We start from the raw sequence: 20,059 nt of genomic DNA on the forward strand, positions 1-20,059 counted from the left end.
CCTTGGGAGCTTCATCCACGCAGGAGTACAACCTCAACCACTGGCAGATATGATGATGATGCAAGTTGAAGAGCTGGTAGGTACAACCTTCTTTCATTTATTCATAGTTATTTTTCCTCCTGAACTGTTGTACCAGTCAGAAAGAGACAACCTTTGTGGATTGTTGAGGTGATTCAGAGGGTGACCATTAATGCTGTGCTTTAGGTATAAAAATTGTGTATGTTATCCTAACATATTCTCACTTTAACCTTGTCTTGGGAAGGGAACTCACCACTGATACCACTACACAGCTGCATGGGTTTCGCATCACCAGATATTTCACCAGGATGAACAGACTGATCAAAAATTAGCTGTGTATTTTCTTTTGACCTTGATTTTGACTTTTTTAAAAGCTATTATGTTTATGATCACTCAGATAATTCCAGTCCAGTAAGGGATTAGGAGAAGGTCTCAATACAGGGAAACCAAACCTTTTCTTTTTTAATCCAACATTAAGCATTACTAACAGCTCTTGCACTTGCTACTTTTCTCGGTGTAAAAAGCCTTTGAAAAATAACATCTAAACCAAACCACAAGTAATGGGACCAAAGGGACTCCATTGCAGAGTTCAGACAAATTATTCTTGATTTGACCAATAAAGAGGGACAATCCACTACAACATTGGAATATTATAAGGAAACTCCTTTTCCTTCCAGATGGGTAAATTAAGATGAAACTACCATAAAGCCTAACTAGTTAATGCTGTCTTAAATTCTTGGGCAAGGCTCTGCCTTTTCTTCTAGCGTTAAACTCTTTTGGCAAGGCCCTGCCAATTTCTCTAGTGTTAAACTCTGTGACAAACATAATTTTACAAGGGTGATTGAATGAAAAGCCAGTCCATATCAGATGAATTTACTGAGCTACTCTCAAAATATACCACACCCTCCACTAAGTTTAACATGTGATCTCTTTGGACACACTTCATCAAGCATATCTCCAAAAACTATTCAAAACTGTCAGCAAAAACAATCAAGCATCCCACAGCTTGTTCACAGGAACCACCTTATGCTATCTTGCTAAGTGCTATAAATGGGGACTTTGGTATTGACAGCAATGGGTAAGATCAGCCTTGAAATTACTCAGCAACCTTATTTAATTGCACTGTGTGTTTCACTCTAAGTGTAAGGTCCCAAGGGAGACGGCCTCTCCTCTCACTCTGCTTGCTCACGGGGCACTGCTCAGGGTGGCTCTTCCCACCAGCGCCTTTTACCTCCATAGATCTTGACCAAACCCTTGAGAGGCCAACGGGGGGGGGGGGGGGGGGGGGAAGGGTGGCTCTGTGGAGGTGGAAGAGCTCCCTGCAAGTGAGATTGCTCTAGCTGCTCACATGCACAGTTAACCCAGGCACAGGCTGAGTGAGGTCTGCACTCTGTCTATCACACACTCCTAGAGCAGGACACTTTAAAAAATGACATGCAGTTAGCTCCTAGGTAATCCATGTTCCCAGGAGCTGGCTGCTTCAGTCATGAAACTGCTGCTTATATTATATTGCATTTGCTTTTGCAGGTAACTGGGAAGAGAACTGATGATAAAGAGACTGGCAGTTTCCTCCCCGAGGACTTCAAAAATGGAGAGTATGAAGCTGCTGTAAGGTTAGAGAAGCAGGAGGATCTAAAGACAGTCTCTGAACATGTACTGACCCGAGGAGATCTGGCCTATCAGAAAGAGAAAAAGCTAGAGGCAGAGGTAAGCTCTTAAGGTTTGTGCTCAATTTTTGACATCCTGTACACACCTTGCTCAGTGCCCTCGGAGTCTTGTCTCTTTCTAATTAAGAAATACATGCCTTGCGAGCTAGCTAAACAAACCCTTGGGAGATTGCTACCAAACGAGTACTTGGTCTGACGCCCATCGAAGGCAGAGCTGGACCTGCTGGCTCTCATAGGCGATGGCTCCAGGCAGTAGCCACAACTCCCCAGTAAAGTCTGCCCCAAACCCTGTGGGCTCTCTCCTGCCCAGTCCCCTCTGCTAACTCTCAGTAAGGGGGAACAAACATAAACTAAGATACCTTCAGCTGGGCACACCTAATGACTGCCACCAAATATAACTAAAGCAAGAAAGCTTTCACAAATTGGCACTGCTTTGCTTTCCACCAAGGATGTGAGAGTGCACTTCTGAAGCCAGAAGCCCTACCTACCATACAAATATTCTTTTTATGAAAACTCTGCAGTGTGCTTACTAGCACATTTGGAAAAATAAATAAATACAAATGAAAGTGATATCGATCTACAGAAAAGTTCCATTTTGTATTTCTGTAGCATGACAATTCCTCCCATACCCCCCCAAACTGATTCTTTTTTCCCAAAATACAGTAGCTGTAACATTTTACATTCTTGGCCTCAGAACTTAGAGCAATACGGGAATGAAGAAGTTGAACTAGCAGGGAGAATAAGGCTTTGGTCTGAAAGAGAAGGATGAAAAAGTGAGCTTCCAAAATATTATGTGAAATAAATACAACTACTGGCCTTCACCTTCCACCTGGAGGTCATTACTTGCTACAGTTCCTCTATCCAAAACAACCACCTTGTCCTAACAGTTCTTGGAATTTCCCGTTGATCGAAAGCCCATCCAAGCCAACAGAATATTTTCCACTAACTCAATGATCTTAATGCAGTGAACAGTAAAAAAGGAGAGGTCAAAATTACTTGAATAAGAATTCAGTTGAAAGAAATCTATTATATGGCAGGGCTTCACCAGTGTATTTACCCTTAAAGATACCACGGGGCAGAATTTGTCACTTGTCTTCGCCCTGAGTTACCCTTCTGCGAGTCACCCTTCTGAAGTCATGGACACAAGGACCCTCATAGTATTTGAGATCCTGGCCCTTAATTCAGGCAACACATTTGTGCCTGGTGTTAGCAGAGCCCCATACTGACCTCATGCAGTGATCCTTTTTTCAAGTAGGCTTGAAGAAGTCTTAAACGTGTACTGAACTGCCTTCTCAAGGATACCGGAGACAACCTTTGTAGCTTACCAAAATGTAACATTTCCTGAATGAAATGCTAAAATCAGTATAAACCTTGCAATTCACTTAATGGTATATTTTTCATCAAAGAGGATTAAGTTAAAATAAATCAAGCAGCCTACATCCTAAAAGTAGATGCTGGGTAGAAGTCAGTAAAAACTGCAGGGGCTTTCCAGCCCTTATAAGTTAACCATGAGATTTCTTAAATTGTTGAGCCAGAAGGGACTGTGGGGCTGCTCCAACTCCTAGCATAACGCAGAAAAGCTATGCTATCCCCCAACATATGGCTGAGGAGAGAGACAGCATTTAGAAAGGGGGCCAAGGGCGTATGATGATGTAGATTTTCTCACACCCCTAGTAATGTATTATAATGGTTAATTAGCCCTAGTTGTTTAAAAAAAAAAAAAAAAAAAGGCAACTTAGTTCAAAGCTCATGCAGTCTTAACCTAGCCGAACTCCGCTGAAGAACAGCGCACCCTGTCCTACCCCTCTGAAAGGCAGAGAGGTTTACGCTGCAGCTCAGCTTGCTGCCTTCCCTGCTCTGTTTCAGCTCAAGAAGAAAAAATTACAGGAGAGGTCAAAACTTGAAAACTTGGAGGATCTTGAAAAAATTATTCAGCTGAAGAAGAAGAAAAAATGCAAGAAAGAGAAAGCACCTATTTTAAAGGAACCTGAACCAGAAGTTATTGTAAGTCCTATTACGAAGTGTTTTCTTCTGTGAAAGGACCGATGGGGTTTTGCACTATTGCAGAGCTGCCACACGCGTTTACGTGCTGTGTATGTCTCTCCACCAGACAGGACCAGTGGATATACCCACGTTCTTTACTGCTGCACTGGAGAACAAGTTGCCAGTAATTGAAAAATATTTGTCAGACAAAGGGGATCCAGACGTCTCTGATGAGGTACCATATCTCTTCTTACTTCAAAGCCTGCTACAGAAGAGAGATTATTAGTGAGCAAAAATAACTATTACCACTAGGTTTTGTGGCTTCCATACTTTTGAGGTGAAGAAAAGGGGGAGGGGTGAGAAAGCAAACATCAGGAGTTGGACATACTACATTTTCCTGTGTCAAAGGGACCACTTCAAAGTAACGTTACAGCTAAAGAATCTTTATATTTAAAAGAAATATCCTGGGGACTGGAAGACCCTGCCTCCTGTACCAGGTGATCTTCCAGTGCCGCAGAGGGTCAGATAAGGATTTTTTTTTCTGCAGAACTACAAAAAAGTGATGCTGCCTGCTCTCATTCTCCATAACACACAGGCTGCATTTGCAAAATGCAGCATAGTATGTTGAATGGAGGAATTCAACAGGCACCATTTTAAATTTCAGTGTCATACTGCAGATATTCCTCATGCCCTTTAAAATGCTAGGGCAGGCAGCTCTCTGTTATTAGGATGCTATTAAAATTTAGCAGATTTCAGGTCTCAAAAGCATTAGCTCTGGAAAATGAATCCGCATAAAGCATGTGTGTTTGCCATCACCCCAGGTAGGCAGGGAGACAAGATTTAAAGAGATCTCTTTGTGCCACATTTAATATCTGACTTTGCACTGTTTTAATTGACAGTACAAACGCACTGCATTGCACAGGGCATGCTCTGAAGGACATCTAGAGGTGGTGAAAAAGTTAGTGGAAGCCGGAGCCCAGCTTGAACTGCAGGATATGGTATGCACATCAACTCACGTTCATTTCAAAAAATTGCTCATTGTTTCCTAACTCTGACAAAAGACACACACAACAGCGAAGAACAGCAAAAGGCCTCTGTTAATTAAAGTGTCTTGTAAGTTTATCCTTAAAAGAACACTGCTGAGGAGAGGTTTCAAGAGGGGGTGTCTGCCTCACTTTCCCAAAACGGTTGCTGGAAAACACAGGAAGCGGAGGAGCATATCGGCCAGTAGACTGCCACAAACAACAGAGCCTAAAGAAGGATAAGAAAGCTGAGGTCAGGCTACCACTTCAGACTGCTAGCAGGTGGTGGAGATACCACTGTCCCACGCCTTTATCAAGGGCTCAGCGCAATATATACGTTCTCCCTCAGGATTTCAACACTGAGCTCAGGAGAGACCTCTGCTCCTCTGGAATGCTGGCCATGGGGGTAGCTGAGTATGAACAGCTTTTGCAGCTGTTTTCTTGCTTCTCCGTTCCCAGCATTTTGTGCCTTTACTACACAGTTGGAATCAGCCAACCTCTTTCCCCCTCGCTTAGCCCTGCAGTGATTGTGGGTAGCGTAAGAAACATGAGGAATGACCAGCAGAGCAAGATCTGCAAGGGAAATTCCACCCCTTGCAACAGAGCTTAGTGGAGAGAAATCAAATACTGCAGAGGTGAAGTGCTCCAACTCACTTCGGGAGCCTCCGAGAGTTTGAAAGAGAGAACTATTCTTTCCCTTGATCGTCATGTTCTGTGTGCTTTGGAATCCAAAAGGCATCAAATAAAAATAAAAAATATGAAATAGCACACATCAGCCATAAAAATCATACCTGGCTCTCCAAAGATAACTTCTAGGTTCACAGAATGGCTGACAAAACATATCCCTTCTCACAGCCAAGACTCTGTGTCTTTAAGAGCAATATGCAGTGATTGTAAAGAGTGAGAAACTGGCAGTACTAAAGGAATTAGGGCAAAATAAGAAAAGCTGTTACGAGAAACAACTCAATGATCACAGTAAAATGCTTGAGGTTGAATGCAAAATCGTTTTCACGCAATTTATTTATAAACTTGATCAGAATTGTTTAATTTGTTCTTTTTCATAAGGGTGAATTAAATTACCTTTCGTGTATTTTTCTTGGTGTAGCTTGAATCTACAGCCTTGCACTGGGCATGCCGAGGGGGGAACCTGGATGTCCTGAAATTCTTACTGGACAAAGGAATAAACAGAAATGCCAGAGATAAGGTAGGTCCTTTTGAGACTCAGCAGCTTTGTCGATTGCAGATGAAAAGCTGACCCTTACTCGAAATTGCTGATTTTTGGTGGCCGTTCCTGAAGCGGTCTGCCTTTCTGATTTTCTCTTTATGCGTTCTGCCCCACTGACTGCTCTCTCTCGCCTCCTGCTTCTCAGCTGCTCAGCACCCCTTTGCACGTGGCTGTGAGAACGGGTCAGTACGACTGTGGGGAGCACCTCATCGCCTGCGAAGCAGATCTCAATGCGAAAGACAGAGTAAGTACTAACAACTTCTTACCTGGCAGTTACAAGGTAGCATCAAGCTGACGTGTGTCTTCATAGTTCAGCTTGCTTGTACGAATTAGCGGCTGGGCTGCTCGGTGCGGAGCGCGGTGGTGGAGGGCCAGACTGACGGTGCTCTATGTCTCATGCCTCTAGGAAGGAGACACACCAATGCACGACGCCGTGAGGCTGAACCGCTACAAGATGATTAGACTTCTGATTCTTTACGGAGCAGATCTAACCATAAAGAACTGCGTAAGTAATAGCAAAATATTCTGGAATTCAAAATGCTTTGGAACGGGTTTCCTCCCGCCAGAGCAGCGTCGTAGCTTTCAAGGCCAGAAGAGACTACTGCCAAGCGGCTCCCTAAGACCGCTTCAAACTAAATTACAGCGGAGATGACGTATGGGGAAAGCATAACTTGGGGGAGGGCAGCAGGAAGAAGGAAAATGGTACCTGTTCTAAAACCAGAACTCATCAGCTGTAATTTAAAACAACATCACATCTTACTAATTTCATTGCACATATACGATATTAAAAAGAGGTAAACTGAGATGCTTGCTCCTTGGTTAACTCCTGGGCTTCAACCACCACTGAGACACATAAGATCTTCACTTGCCACAGAAAACTCCCTTCTGCTCTGCCAGCGAGCCTGCAGCCGACAGCAAACCCAAACTCTAGCTCTGGGTGCCTGGTTAACCATTAGTCTGGCCGCTGGGCAATAAATCACCCTGGATCAGCAGCACTTTAAGAAGCCCAGCACCTGAGATTTTGCTCACAGTCATTTCAACCACAGCAGCTGCACTGCCTGAGCTCTGTGACCACTTGTAAAAATACAGCATGTCACAGGCCCTGTCCCCCCCAAATCCAATCAAAGCACCTGTGGGACAGATGCTGGCTTTTACTAATTCCAATCAGTGTTTTCTGAGAATAAAAACTGAAGCGGGCAAGGAAGAAATCAGTCACTGCAGCACTTTGCACTCTCCTTACTCACTGCCCAGACCCCCTACAGCAAGGTTGCTCCTGGCATTAGCTTTAGGGGTATTCAGGACATGTATATGAAACAATGAAAGATACAGCCCAGAAGACCAAGGACCTGCTCTCTCAGGCTTCATCTGCACACACAAGTTACTCCTGTTTAATTTAGATGTGATTCATAACCTATATAATTAGACCAGTACAAAGTCTTATCTGAATTCTCAATTCAATAGACAAGTGGTTTATTGAGGTTTCATCTAAATGTATTTCTAACTAGTTTAGACCGGATCAAAAGAAACACACACAGGCTCTGCTAGTCACAGTATTTGCTAATAACCTGGCTTAAACACGTTGAAAGACAGGGAAAATTCAACATCAGTCTGAACAGGACAAGGATGAGATCTGTAGAGCAGGACCCTGAACTCAGAGACTGACGGGAGCAAGTCTGACTGTGAGCATGCACAATGGTCTCAGATCAAACAGATGCACTGTACAAATATTTAGGAAAGAATAAAGGACTCTGTGTTCACTAGCTGAAATTAAGTCCTGCTTCCTCTGCTCTTTCATCTAGGAAGAGAAAACCCCTATGGATCTTGTGCTTCAGTGGCAGAACGGCACCAAGGAGATATTCAACAACCTGAAAGACAACTCCTACAAAAGCAGCCACCCAAACAAGTTCTGAAGAGAGAAGACTGCTTTTGCTGCTTTTAAATGCTTCTTACCAACCTGGGAGAAAACGGCCCTGAACATAGTATTTTTACTGAAAATATTTACGGTACTGGACTATTTGAGATGCCTTCACTGAAAAACAGCAAAACAAGGATGCACAGAGATCATTTAAAAAGGCAGGTTGAGTGTTAAAATTCCACTGGATTTAAAATGGCTTTATTTATTCCTATTTATTATTTATTTATTTTAAAAGTTAGTCATTTTTAATGATCCTGTTATTGTTGCTTTTTTACAGTTGTAATTACTAATATAATCTTTGTCAGCAAAACAAATCCTTTTGTCTTAGATGACAGTATTTCCAACTACATTAGCAGCTTCCCTCAAGCCTTCCAATAGCTCTAAATAGCTAATACCTGTAACTGTTGCCTTGTTTTTGCTGAATTCTCACCATTAGAATAATGTGTTAAACGAGTGGCAACACGGAGTGAGATCAGCTAGCAATGGAAGAAAGTCTACTGAGATGTCAAGTGGATTTGAAAGCGCAGTCGAGTATTGGGGTTTGCACATGGTTTGCCAATCTTGGTTGATAAAAAGGTCAAGGACCAGAGGTCCTTACGTTAAGTTTGGACTGAGATTCAAATGCAATGTTATGAAGGTGAGAGGAGACAGTATCAGGATGTGAATCTCTTAAAGGTGGACTATCATGAAGCCTGATGATCAAAGAATGCAGAAGCAGATGACACGTATTTGTAAATTTGTACTGCTTTTTCTGTACATTTTGTACTGATCTATTTCAGATAAAATAAACAGAGTAGTTCTTTGTATTTGTTGGAGTGTATTATGGAGTGGTGAACATGTACAGAGAAGCTCTGTCTCTCTTTAAGGTTCACATCTTGGCCCCTGTAAGATGTATAAAACCTTCTCAACTGCCTAGAGCAACCAGCCCTTGGGCTACCTCCCTGATACTGTTAGATAAATGCCTCTTCTTACTTTTTTATTAAATAGAAACACATGTACAAAAGCAGAAAGTCAGCACTTGAGTAGCTAGTAAAATTGAAAGTTAACAGTTTTATTACTGAGTTTGATTTAAAACCTTGGTTTCTTAGCAAATCAGTACTTACAGTGTGTAGCAAATAACAAGAGCTTCAACTGTCCCAGCCAAGGGAGAAGCAGCGTCCTGTGAGCAAAGGAAGGCACCTCACCCTTTGCTTTAGCCAAAGCAGAACTACCCCAACAGCATCACCAACAGAGGCATCAATCTCCAGTTTCACTGGGACATTACATGCTGCATTCAGTAATAATCCTAATGCCTCATGCTATAGCTTCCCAAAGAAATATGCCACAGGCTCCCACGTGCCTTCACTGACCTGTGCCAGCACGCTTCCATCCAGCAAACCTCACAGCCCAAGCACTGCATTGCGCAATGAGGGGAGTCAGGGGTGGGCAGCAATGAGTATTTGTCACTGGAGTGCAAATCTTGGAGGTGAAGTGAACATACAGAAACTCAGCAAAGAAGCAAGTGCAAGAAATGCCTGCTAAACACATACGGAGGCAGTCCTACCTGCAGGCAGCTACCCTGGACTGAAGGAACAGCTTTAGACAGATGAGACTTTTCTCACACAAGCACCATCACCTTGCGAGTGTCACATTGCCAATGATAGGCTTTATCTGTAAAAACACTCTTTGCTGTGGAAATTATGACACATCTCTGCTTGCTGCCACTTCACTACTTGTTTCTGCACAATTACCTGGACACTAAGGTAATTTTCCAAGAATACCTTGCAAAAAACCAGAAATGACATAAGTCCTGGCTAACTCATTTTGTTTGTCCTCATAACTGAGAAGCAGTTCAATTGTTCAGGTACCAGAGCGGCCAGAACAATGCAAAAAACTGGGAGAAAAGAAACATTTCACTCAGTTCCTGAAGCAGTTTATCTACTTAAAGGGCAAAGATGCAGACTGTAAATTTTAAAATCAAGGTCAAACAAGTAGTAAGTAGGATCTCCAGATTTCAAAAGCCCCTCTCCATATATTAGTTACCAAACAATTTCTCTTATGCTCGAGGTAGGTTATTCTCTGGCCAAGGCAAGATAACATATTATTCAGATAACTGCATCAAACAGACATTTCACCTTCTGCTCTATTTGGCTAGAGCCTCATTGAGCAGACAAGCCCATAAATGACAAGTTACTGTATACATATTACACTCCATCCCCATTCCTGGTGGTAAAACAGGACTCAAACCACAAAGTCAACAAGTAAAACATAAAGGGCAAGTATTCCTTTTTTTTTTTTTTTTGTCAAAGCAAAAGCTGTTGTGACATACACCCAGAATTTTATAGAACTGTTAGTCTACTGAAAACTCCATTCATTTTGCTTTATCCAGTCAACAAAAAAGTTCAGAGAGATCCTACAAGAAGCTTTCTGCAGTATTTCACATACTGAGTATTTTACATACTGTAATTTGCACATCTCGGTTTGTTGTCAGATACAAATGAAGGACTGGAATATTCAAAGCAAAGCTGGCTCAAGGGCTTACCACAGTATCTTACATAATTTTTATATTGGTTTATCAAAAAAAAAAAAAGCTTCAGTCAACATTTGGAAGAGCTCTAAAAGCACTCTGCTGTTTATAAATCTGTTACGATTGCTTTTTTGGCAGCCAGAGTAGGTTTACCGAGGCAGTAACAGGAAGGAAAAAGGAGAGGCTGGACACAACAAAGCAAACACTCCTGTAGGCAACACTGCCAGACCAGGACACACAAAGGAAATGATGCAGTAAAAATTGTGACAGGGCGACCGCTCAGGTCCAGGTGAGACAGCTGTTATGCTGCAACTTATCACACTGAGCACACATTCGGTGTAACCTTGGGCTCTTCCTTTCCATCTGCGCTAACTGTCTCATGTTACTGCTTGGTTTTAAGTCCTTCAGGACAAGGACAGCCTTTGGATGTGCACATGCAGTAGGTCTAGCGGGTCAGGTCAGTCGGTGCTGCTGTAATACAAATCCAAGGCATCTCCTAAGAAGTGACAGATGCTGTGATCTTCTTTACAGTCCCTGACTCCAAAACAGAAGGGGAAGCACTTTTTTTTTACTGCACAGTTATTCCTCATAGGCCACTGAAAGGAACTTTTATCTACTCACTTGCAGTTGTAAGGTTTAGTACAGAGATGCATTTTAAAACCTGAGAAGCCACAAGAGCTAGACTTTAAATGGATGTGTTCTTGAAAATATTTTTAATAATAAAAAAAACCCATACAACTGAAAATTCCCACATGTTAGAAGCGTTGTGTGGAGTTTGCCCCAATTCCAGAAGAGCTGTGACAGGGCGGAGAGGTGCTATCCCAGCCTTGGCCAGAAGCCCAGCAGAGGATGATCTTTCAGATGTGGTGAACTATTCAGCAGTCCTATTCCCACAGCTCTCTCACTTGAACACCAGAAGAATAATTGATCTCCAGACTAAATGAAATAGGAAGTGAGGAACTGAGCCAGCTGGAGGTGGGAGGAAGACACAGCACTAGGTAAAAGATGGGGTAGAGGTTCCTGTTGACAATTGGTTCAGTTCTCAACCTTGAGTCTTGGCCTTTTTGCAGGCTGGCAGTGTCATTTCTTCCTCCTCAACTTTGCGAGGCTTCTTCACTGTGTATACTACCCCACAGGCACTCTTCCGTGTTTCTGGAATATACAAGCAGAAGCTCTAGTACTTCAAATAAGGTGACGCTAATGCATTCAATGTATAATCACCCAGCTTGTAAGAGAGCCTTACCAGTACTTCTCTATTTCACAGAGAACACTGGTGCAACACAGCTGATTTGAATTACACATGCTAAATCTGATTTTTAGATTGTTTAATAATGAACCCTCTTCACTGTGAGGGTGACAGAGCATTGGAACAGGTTGCCCAGAGAGGTGGTGGAGTCTCCTTCGCTGGAGATATTCAAAACCCGTCTGGATGTGATCCTGGGCAATATGCTCTAGGTGACCCTGCTTGAGCAGGGAGGTTGGACTAGATGATCTCCAGAGGTCCCTTCCAACCTAAACCATTCTGTGATTCTGTGAATATTTTTGGTTGAAGTTGCTAAACCTCCTGCTTTTTAACGTTTCCATTCTCACGCTTCAGCTAAGGGGCTCACAGCAGCCACTGTCAGCAGGTACTCCAACAAAGTCATCTTTTATCATATTGGGAGTGGGGAATATCAATTATTTCAGGAACTACAAGTTAAAAGACAAATTATCATCATCCTGAAGACTAAAAAACTACTAGGATCTTTCATATCTAGCATATGCCAGTAGAGCTTCTGAATCCACTAATGCTTTACATTGGACTATTGATTAAAGCCTAAAATAGGACAGATTGGTCTCTGATTACTACTTTAGTCTTGCAGACAGAAACACAGCAAGCGCTGCAGCACACTAACCAATAATATGTTGTTACAGCACAAAGTGTAAATAACCTTAAGACTAATTGCTGCTCAGAAATGACTTTCACTTCAATCTGTAACATAACATTATATTCAACTAGCAGACTTTTGGCATATAGTGAAGACTGGGAACTCACTTTGACATGTTTGATTCCTGTGAATCAAAGAGCAGTCTCCAAGAAAGTTGCTCATGTTTATTACAGTCCTCACTGAAAATGCGATGGACAAAGCAGAAAAGTAGTTCACTGTGTCCTTTCCAACTAAAAAGGTGAGCAGCAATGATCACTAACTGACAGGTTCCTAGGCTAGGTCTAAAAGGAAGTCTAATGCTAAGAGCATAGGAACAACCTGCAGGAGCTGAAGTGTTATCATCCACCCAGGCAGAGCACAGAACTCATGGAAAACAGGGTGGAAGAGAATACCAAGAGGTCAACAAGACGAGCATTTCTCAGTTCTTTACTGAAGAATCATGTAAGGCATTAGAAAAGTCCTGGTCACTGTGTCCTTTTGGTGATTGAGTCATAGGACATGCACTGAGGTATTTAAGAGCTCTGCTCACCAAAACGCTGCCCACTGTTTTATCTGCATATAATTTCATTTCGAGCAATGCAAACATTTTAACAAATACTGACAACAAAAATTAACATAACCCTTGCACTCTCTGATCTCTTGACTAGAGTATTAGTTCACACTTCACACATACTCATTTAATTCCCTGGGGGGGTACTTTGACTCTTCAAGAAGTTAAGAGTTTAACAAACAAAAAAACCTCCAATATTACCCCTCAGAACGCTTTCCCCATCCCTGCCCTCTCACTGCTGCACGCATAGGTATGTAGGAGCAACTGCAGCAGGGATCAGTGAGGAGAAAAAGAATGGTTGGTATCCATGCAGGGGAGTGGAAAGTGAGAAATGCTCTAAATCTATGCTGAAAGGGAGGGGAAACAGCCCAGGCTGATGAGATTCTTGTTCCAAAATGGCCTAGATGCTGAGCCTGAGGACAGTGCCAGCCGAGACCGCACTCTTCACTTTCATTCATCCCCCAACACATCTGGTAAGCCAGATGTAGGACAGAGGCTCATGCCAGTTTTGCAGTCATTAAGCCATCCCCACGCAGGGACCTTCCAGCTATGCTGACACGAATTCTAGCATCCACCTGCCTCTCCTGTGGCTGAGAAGGAAGCTGGCCGAGGATACTCCAGCAGCGCTTTTCCTAGCATGTGAACCATCTCTCCGCTTGTGACCGGAATTCTCCAAGTAGCAGGTAGCTACCAACCCCACCCCTAATACAAGCAGCAACAGGAACCATCTTCTTCTGTAACCAAGTGCCCTTTTGGGGGAAACTAACCCAACACATCCTTCAAATCTGATTTCCCGCACCAATGTCAATCCCTGTTTATTTGTCTAACCTGGTCTTAAAAAGAGTAGAGTCTCCAGTGCTGAAGACTCTACCATCCTCTCCAGCAATGCATTGCTGTGCTTCAGGATACTCACCATAAGAAGTGTCTAACCCTATGTTGCTTGCCGCACTTTAAGCCAATTGCTTCTTGCCTTATTCTACAATATACATGGATGCTTCACGCAAACTGTGCTTTTGGGCATGGGTTAACATGTTCACCAGCCAGCCAGCTGGCAGACAGAGCAGGTAAACAGGATCTAATTTCCTCATTCAGTAATCCAATATATCACTAAAGGGTGTTATCTGAGTGGGTGCTGAATTACAGTAAACAAGAGAGAAAGTTGGAGTCCACAGGACCTGAGAGGGTGCAGACACAAAACCACAGGAAACCAGACTTCAACAGTTCCACAGTCACAGAAAGACACATTCTTGAATGCATGTCAAAAAAATTCAGCATTTCTGAGCAAAACATACTGTCCTTACAAAAACAAAATGTATTCACATACCCTAGGATTCTTAAACAGACCATGCTGGCACAGCTATACTGGAAGAGGCTCCCTTATACATACTAAGTAGGTGACTTGAATTCTTGAATACCATAATTTTATTTACGGGACCCTCAGCATTACCATAAAATACAACTGTATGATGTTATCAAACTTCTCATACGCTTGCCAAGCAACCTAGTGAGCCCAATCCAATTTCAAAACTACTGCTGGGGGGCTTCTCTGCAAAATCCAAGGTAGAAGAGATGACGAGACTGCTAATAGAATGCTCTATTAACAAAAACGCTCTGCAGGAACCTTGTAAAGAAGTATCTCTTTATTCTGGGCTAGTATTCTTTGGGGGGCAAGCAAATGAAGTATGTGCTTTTTTGCTTCATGGATAAGAAAGATGGAAGTTGTGTGAAATTCCATATAAACTTGGCAAAAATTCTTCCAACACATTGTCACTATGTAGTTGAGTACCAGGCTGAAGGATTTTGTTAATTACAGCAGATTCAAGTCCCGCCTCTACTGAAAAAAGAGACGGGAACTAAATCCAATCGTGTGTTTGCTATCTGGAGCAACTCCAGTGGCTGACAAAGTGACTAGGAAACATACCTACCTGACAAATCCTGGCAAAGGCAGAAATTAAGAGTTAGATGTGACTATCCAGTCACAAAGGTAAACTGCCATCAGCATAAACAATAGAAATTAGGAAACTAAGAACCAACAAATATGCATGTGAAGGGGAGGGTAGAGAAGGAGAAATTAGTGCCAAAGTGCAAAGCAAGAGTTTAAATTGCTTGCCGGAGCACAGACTTTGCCATCTCTAAACAGCACTGACAGCAGGGCACACAATACAACTGAAAACCTGTTGATTTCCACTTCAGGAGGCCAAAAACTAAATTTCCACTTTCTTAATATGAAAAGGGGCAGGTAGGAAAGAATAGAACTACTGTGAACTTCCTCCAATGAGCACATAAGGAAGCAGGTTTTGTTTCACAAAAACACTTCAAGCCATCACACACCACATGAAACATTTCTTCCTAAGCAGCAAGCAATCAGGGTATCCAATTTTGCATCGAGCCTGAAACGGTCCACACTGAATAGTGAGTCAGAAATAAAGACTACATAATGAAGCATCAGAAACGGACAAAGCATTTCTACAGTCATACTACAAAAGAACAAATGCAAAACATGTGCTTCATTAAGGCTGAATCTCGATTTTCTTGAAGTCAGTGATGTAGTTTCTGCTGATCTCATTGAGATCAGTATTCAACCCTTTCTGAAACAAGTGATATTTTCAGTATGCAGCATAACAGGCAGACCTGTGTTTTGGCTAAATGGCTAATAAGTCTGTTTAACATGGTTAGAGAGTACTCCAGTACAGACAGCATCATTAATTCACTGATTTGCTAACATGGCAACAAGGGAAAAGAAAAAACCTTGCTATACAAGCTCCTCTTCATGACTTGGACAAAAATAAAATCCCAAGCTGGCTCTATAAGGTCTCAGACCTTTTAAAAATACGCATCAGTATGAACTTACTTTAAAAAATGCAAGTGTCACTTAGAGAAAGGGTTTCATATATGCTTTTCACTTACCTCCATGAAGCAGGGTGGCTCTGCAGTTGGTAGACACAGCTGCCTTGGCATCGCTTTCTGACATGCCAAACAGCAAACCTCTGCCACCTTCGTTCAGGATCAAAACGTACAGAAAGGAGCAAACAGACTAAGGAAGTCTGTCTGTAGGATAAGTTTGCTTATTCAAGACAACTGTGAATTAGCAAAGCTGCAGATCCAAGTGACACTTTGCATAAGGTTACCCAGAGGCAGAGAACTGAGGCACCCCATTCTCCTGGCTGAAATTTCCCAGCAGCTCCCCTGGAAGCCTCTTGTCAATGCTGCTTTTTTCCAGATAGGCAGCTGTCATTTTGAAAACACAAGTCCATCAACATAAGAACATTTCTTATGTGTACAATCAAGTAAAGAACTATCCCACTGAAAGTTTCAGTTTTGTGGGAAAGGGCATGTTTTGACACAAAAACATTCTGTTGAAAAATTCCCAGCCACCTTTATATGGATGACATCAAAACCAGGTATGCTAATTTGGGTTGAGCCTGACTGCTCTCTTTTAACAGGGAAGGAAACTTTGTGCGTAAAGTTCTTCCAGCCCACGCACCCTCCCACGCAGTTCTCACGATTCAGAGCACGCTCCTCCCCTTCAGGGGACATTCCAGACCCACGTTCGGGGTGGGGGAAAGAGGAGTAACAGTGCATCTAAACTCCTCAAATAAGGGAAGAAAGGGCCCTTTCCTCGGTTTCTAGAAGGCAGGCCCGGACTGAACAGCACATACATAATGGAGGACTGAAAAAAAATTAAGAACAGACGTAACCAGCACTAAGATAGGAACTTACCCTATCCAAATTTCTCCTTTGGTCCATAAAATTTTGTTGCTCTTTATTTAAAGATCTATGATTATGTGTGTTACTCATTACTGCATTTACACCCACAAAAATGTCAAGATCTGTACCTGTACTCAAACATTACTATTTATAGTGACTGCTTATGCTACTCCATGACCAAGATCTGTTGCTCCTTCCATGCCCACTCCGAGCCCTGCTTCAAGGAAGGGGTCAGCAACAAGCATTACTGTGTAAAGTTCAAGGAGCATAAAGGATGGAAGTATTTCAAAACCAATAACAACATGTGAAAGTTCAGATTAATTGCTGTCTTCGACTTGAAAAAAGGATACAGATTAGCTACGTCGTAAGGACCTCGTAGTTCTAAAGGCTAAAACAGAACAAAAAAGGCTGGATGCACACATGCACTCTCCCAAAGACTGGGAGAGCGTAAGCATGCAGGACATGACTATTTGGAGAACCAAAAAGCCAGAAACGCAAGATTAAACATTATGTAACAGCAAGCTGCTGAAGATGCACTGGGAGATCAAGAAAAGACTGGGAAAATAGAATCCCCACCTGGGAGAAAACTGCCACAGAAAATACAATGACAACAAAAAAAGGCAACACGATTCTTTGGTAACACGGACTGACTAAAAATATAAGAAATAAGATGGCAATTATATTTAAAATTTATATATTAAACATATAAATATTTTGTCCTCAGCTAAAACTAAATCCTCAAATTTTTTTGCTATTAACAAAAATCTAGGACTTACCCTTTCAGCCGCACTAGACATAACAATGTTCTGGAAAACAAAAGAGCATAAATGTTCATCTGTCAAATGGCATCAATAAGTGGAAAAGTTCAGGCAGCAAGGACTTTTATGAGCATTACCTGAAGTTCAGGCTCACAGCCCAATTAACTGCTAGAAAAGAGCTGCTGCCCCCAGCTTAGGTGAACTGTAGCAGAGCGTGGACCTTAGTTTGTGGGAATGAATAAACCCAAGCAACCTCCCCTTTCCCTGCAGAAAGAGGGCCACAGGGACAAGTGTCCCCCTGCAGTTACAGATCTCTCACTGACAGATGTGAGCTGAATAAGCAATGCACCTGCCAGGTGGACAGGCTAAGAAGCATAAATCCCAAAGTGCTGGTATTAAGTAAGCACTCATGAACCTGTATCTTTTATAGTGGACTTTAAAAGGACTTCACATAAAGGGTAAAGAAGAAATGCAGTTACACGCATTGTGTTAAGAAGTGCCCCATTTTATCTACACTATCTAAAGAGACAAGGAGCCTTGTGCCCTTACTGCCCCTCAAGGGCCATAGGCCACAGGACATCTGCTGAGCATCACCCCGAGGAAGGCACGCATGGCCACACACAAATGACAACTCAAGGTGAGCTGTAACAGACATGGATTTAGGAGTCCAGCACATCCCAGGAGAGGCTTACAGATTGTGCCTTCAGAGAGCTTCGCGCTCCCAAATTTTCAGCCTACTCTTTGTGTTGCAGTACAATCCCGGCTTCAGCATCCATGTAGGCTCTCATCATACTCACACTGGTTAAAAGCGACTGCAGTTAAGCCAATTCACACCATACACATGCTCCCCTCAACACTGCCACCCCCATGAAAATCACTGGGCGAAGAAAAGCCCTTCTCCCTTCTTCTCTCCCAACGGGTTTCTACAGAAGAGGTATGTGACTGCTCAGGGGCTCACAGATATGGCAGCTCAGCTGCCAGCAATGGTAATCCTCCAAGGATGCTCACCCGGGGGAAACTGTTTTGCACAGGTAGAAACTTCAATCTGCAGCAAAAGCAAGATTTACTTGCACCTTTTATTACACTGAATAAAAGGCTTTGGGAATTCCTGCTTGAGCGGGTGGGAATGAGAAGTGGTAGCGAGGCAGCAAAAGATTTTCCCTCTGACATCAGCACCACCAACACACCACACCTCCTCCGGTTACAAGGTGGGGCCTTTGATTCTTGCCCTGCACTGCTTTGCTTGTCCTTGCACCTCCCCAGCACAAAGACCAAGGCAGACATTGGAAGAAAATGCTATGTGCACAGCTGGAACTCAAACTGCAAGAGCTATTTGCATGGAAATGCACTGTTCACACTATGCCCAAGGTTTCCTCACGTCCTGAGGAGGAAAGCGCAGGACAAGACAACTCTGCCTCAGCATAAGGAAAAGCATAAGCAGAAGTAATACATACATTAAAGTGACTTAGCAGCACATATCATGATGAAGCTTAGAACACTTCTTTCCACACAGTTCACCTTTAAAACAACTGCACTGTGGATCCCAAGGGTGATTTTGAGCTTCAGCAGTGCTGACTGCAAGCGCTCATTGGGAAAATCTAAGTCTCCTGTGCTGAGCTGCAGCAACCAACGCCCATCTTCCAGGCTCAGCAACGCTCCCAGAGCGGCTCTGCGAGCTGTGCTGAGCCCGCACAGGATCGCTGCTGTGCGTCGGAGACGGGCTCTGGCAGATTCAAAAGCAACTGGCTTCCAATTAGGGGACGAGAAAGAAGGGAGAAGGAGACAAGAGCAGGCAGGAGAAGTACTGCTGGAGAATGAAGGAGGAACAGGCAAAGGCAAATCCACTGGGAAAGGTTAAAGGGAAGAACTCAAAGGCAAAATACTATCTCCTCAGGTAAAGCGGGAAGCAGCTGTTCAGTACACTGCTCTGGGCACGGTATCCATGCTCAGTTACCAAAACATGAGAGGTGGGAGGACCGTGGATACCCATGTCTCTGTCTGGCGAGTCCCTCCCTCATTCCACACACATTTTAGCTTGTTTTAGGGAGCGAGTTTGAGGCCAGCCCCGAGGACCTCGGTAAGTTTCTGGAATTTTCTCTGCCCTACTACAACAGAAGAGAACAAAAGAATCCAAAAGCCACCAAGAACTCAGCAACTTTAGGTAGCAGAAGGCTAGAGCTGCAAGCCAGGCGCTAATGCCAGCCACCTATGGACTAGCCACACCACATCTCCATAGAAAGGGCTTTTACTTAACTGACAGAGCGAGAGAAACTGTCAGTAAGGGCTAATAATCATCTCTGCTGGCCCACCAGGTAACTGAAACTGGAGGCAAAAAGAAAAAAAAAAAAAAAGAGGCAAACTAGCAGTCCATTCCCAACTTTTCCACTGCCTAACAACAAATTGTTGTGCTCAGCTCCAGCCAATTTACCCTCCAGGCATAAATGATGTACTAGGTTGACACACACAGAAAAGAAGGGCACTCTGTGCACAGGTTAAACGTCACTTGCTCCTCTGTTTGTGAGGTTACCACAACTTTTGCTACCCATATCAACAACTGCACGAGGAACGCATCTGTAACTGCACAGAGGAAACAGGAGTACTGGCATAAAGGAATCCCAAAGGAAAGGTTTTTGTGTGTACGTGCCTCGTCTCCGAGTCACTATTTTGCATGATTAACTACCAGAGCTGGGCTTCTCAGCAAAGGCCACGCAAGTACTACTCATTTTACCCTGTCGCGCCAAGGGAATTTATCTATTTGAACCCCTCCTCTCTCTCCTAT

The 20,059-nt window shown here is 43.1% G+C and overlaps 2 protein-coding genes across 5 annotated transcripts in view; one reads left to right on the plus strand and one right to left on the minus strand.

Annotated features, from left to right (window-relative positions):
• ANKRD1 (ankyrin repeat domain 1) lies at positions 1–10,117 on the plus strand. 4 transcript variants are annotated; one of them, XM_068950086.1, is made up of 9 exons: positions 1–76; positions 1,546–1,725; positions 3,552–3,689; positions 3,796–3,903; positions 4,568–4,666; positions 5,796–5,894; positions 6,061–6,159; positions 6,322–6,420; positions 7,715–10,117. In XM_068950086.1, the coding sequence occupies exons 1-9, from the start codon at positions 50–52 to the stop codon at positions 7,823–7,825; spliced, it is 960 nt and encodes a 319-aa protein (XP_068806187.1). In that variant the 5' UTR covers positions 1–49; the 3' UTR covers positions 7,826–10,117. The 4 variants fall into 4 exon arrangements, with proteins under 4 accessions (XP_068806187.1, XP_068806186.1, XP_009676107.2 ...); XM_068950085.1 differs by having other exon boundaries at positions 6,322–10,117; XM_009677812.2 differs by lacking the exon at positions 1–76 and having other exon boundaries at positions 1,322–1,725.
• Positions 8,861–20,059, minus strand: part of RPP30 (ribonuclease P/MRP subunit p30) — a 23,671-nt gene continuing 12,472 nt past the window's right edge. The window contains exons 8-11 of the mRNA XM_068950087.1: positions 17,299–17,328; positions 16,873–16,910; positions 15,722–15,801; positions 8,861–11,488 (exon numbers count right to left, since the gene is read on the minus strand). Coding sequence (XP_068806188.1) covers positions 11,379–11,488; positions 15,722–15,801; positions 16,873–16,910; positions 17,299–17,328 — 258 coding nt within the window. The 3' untranslated portion in view covers positions 8,861–11,378. The remainder of the gene's footprint in view (positions 11,489–15,721; positions 15,802–16,872; positions 16,911–17,298; positions 17,329–20,059) is intronic.

Source organism: Struthio camelus, chromosome 7 (genome assembly GCF_040807025.1).
Source record: "Struthio camelus isolate bStrCam1 chromosome 7, bStrCam1.hap1, whole genome shotgun sequence".
Classification (NCBI taxonomy): Eukaryota; Metazoa; Chordata; class Aves; order Struthioniformes; family Struthionidae; genus Struthio; species Struthio camelus.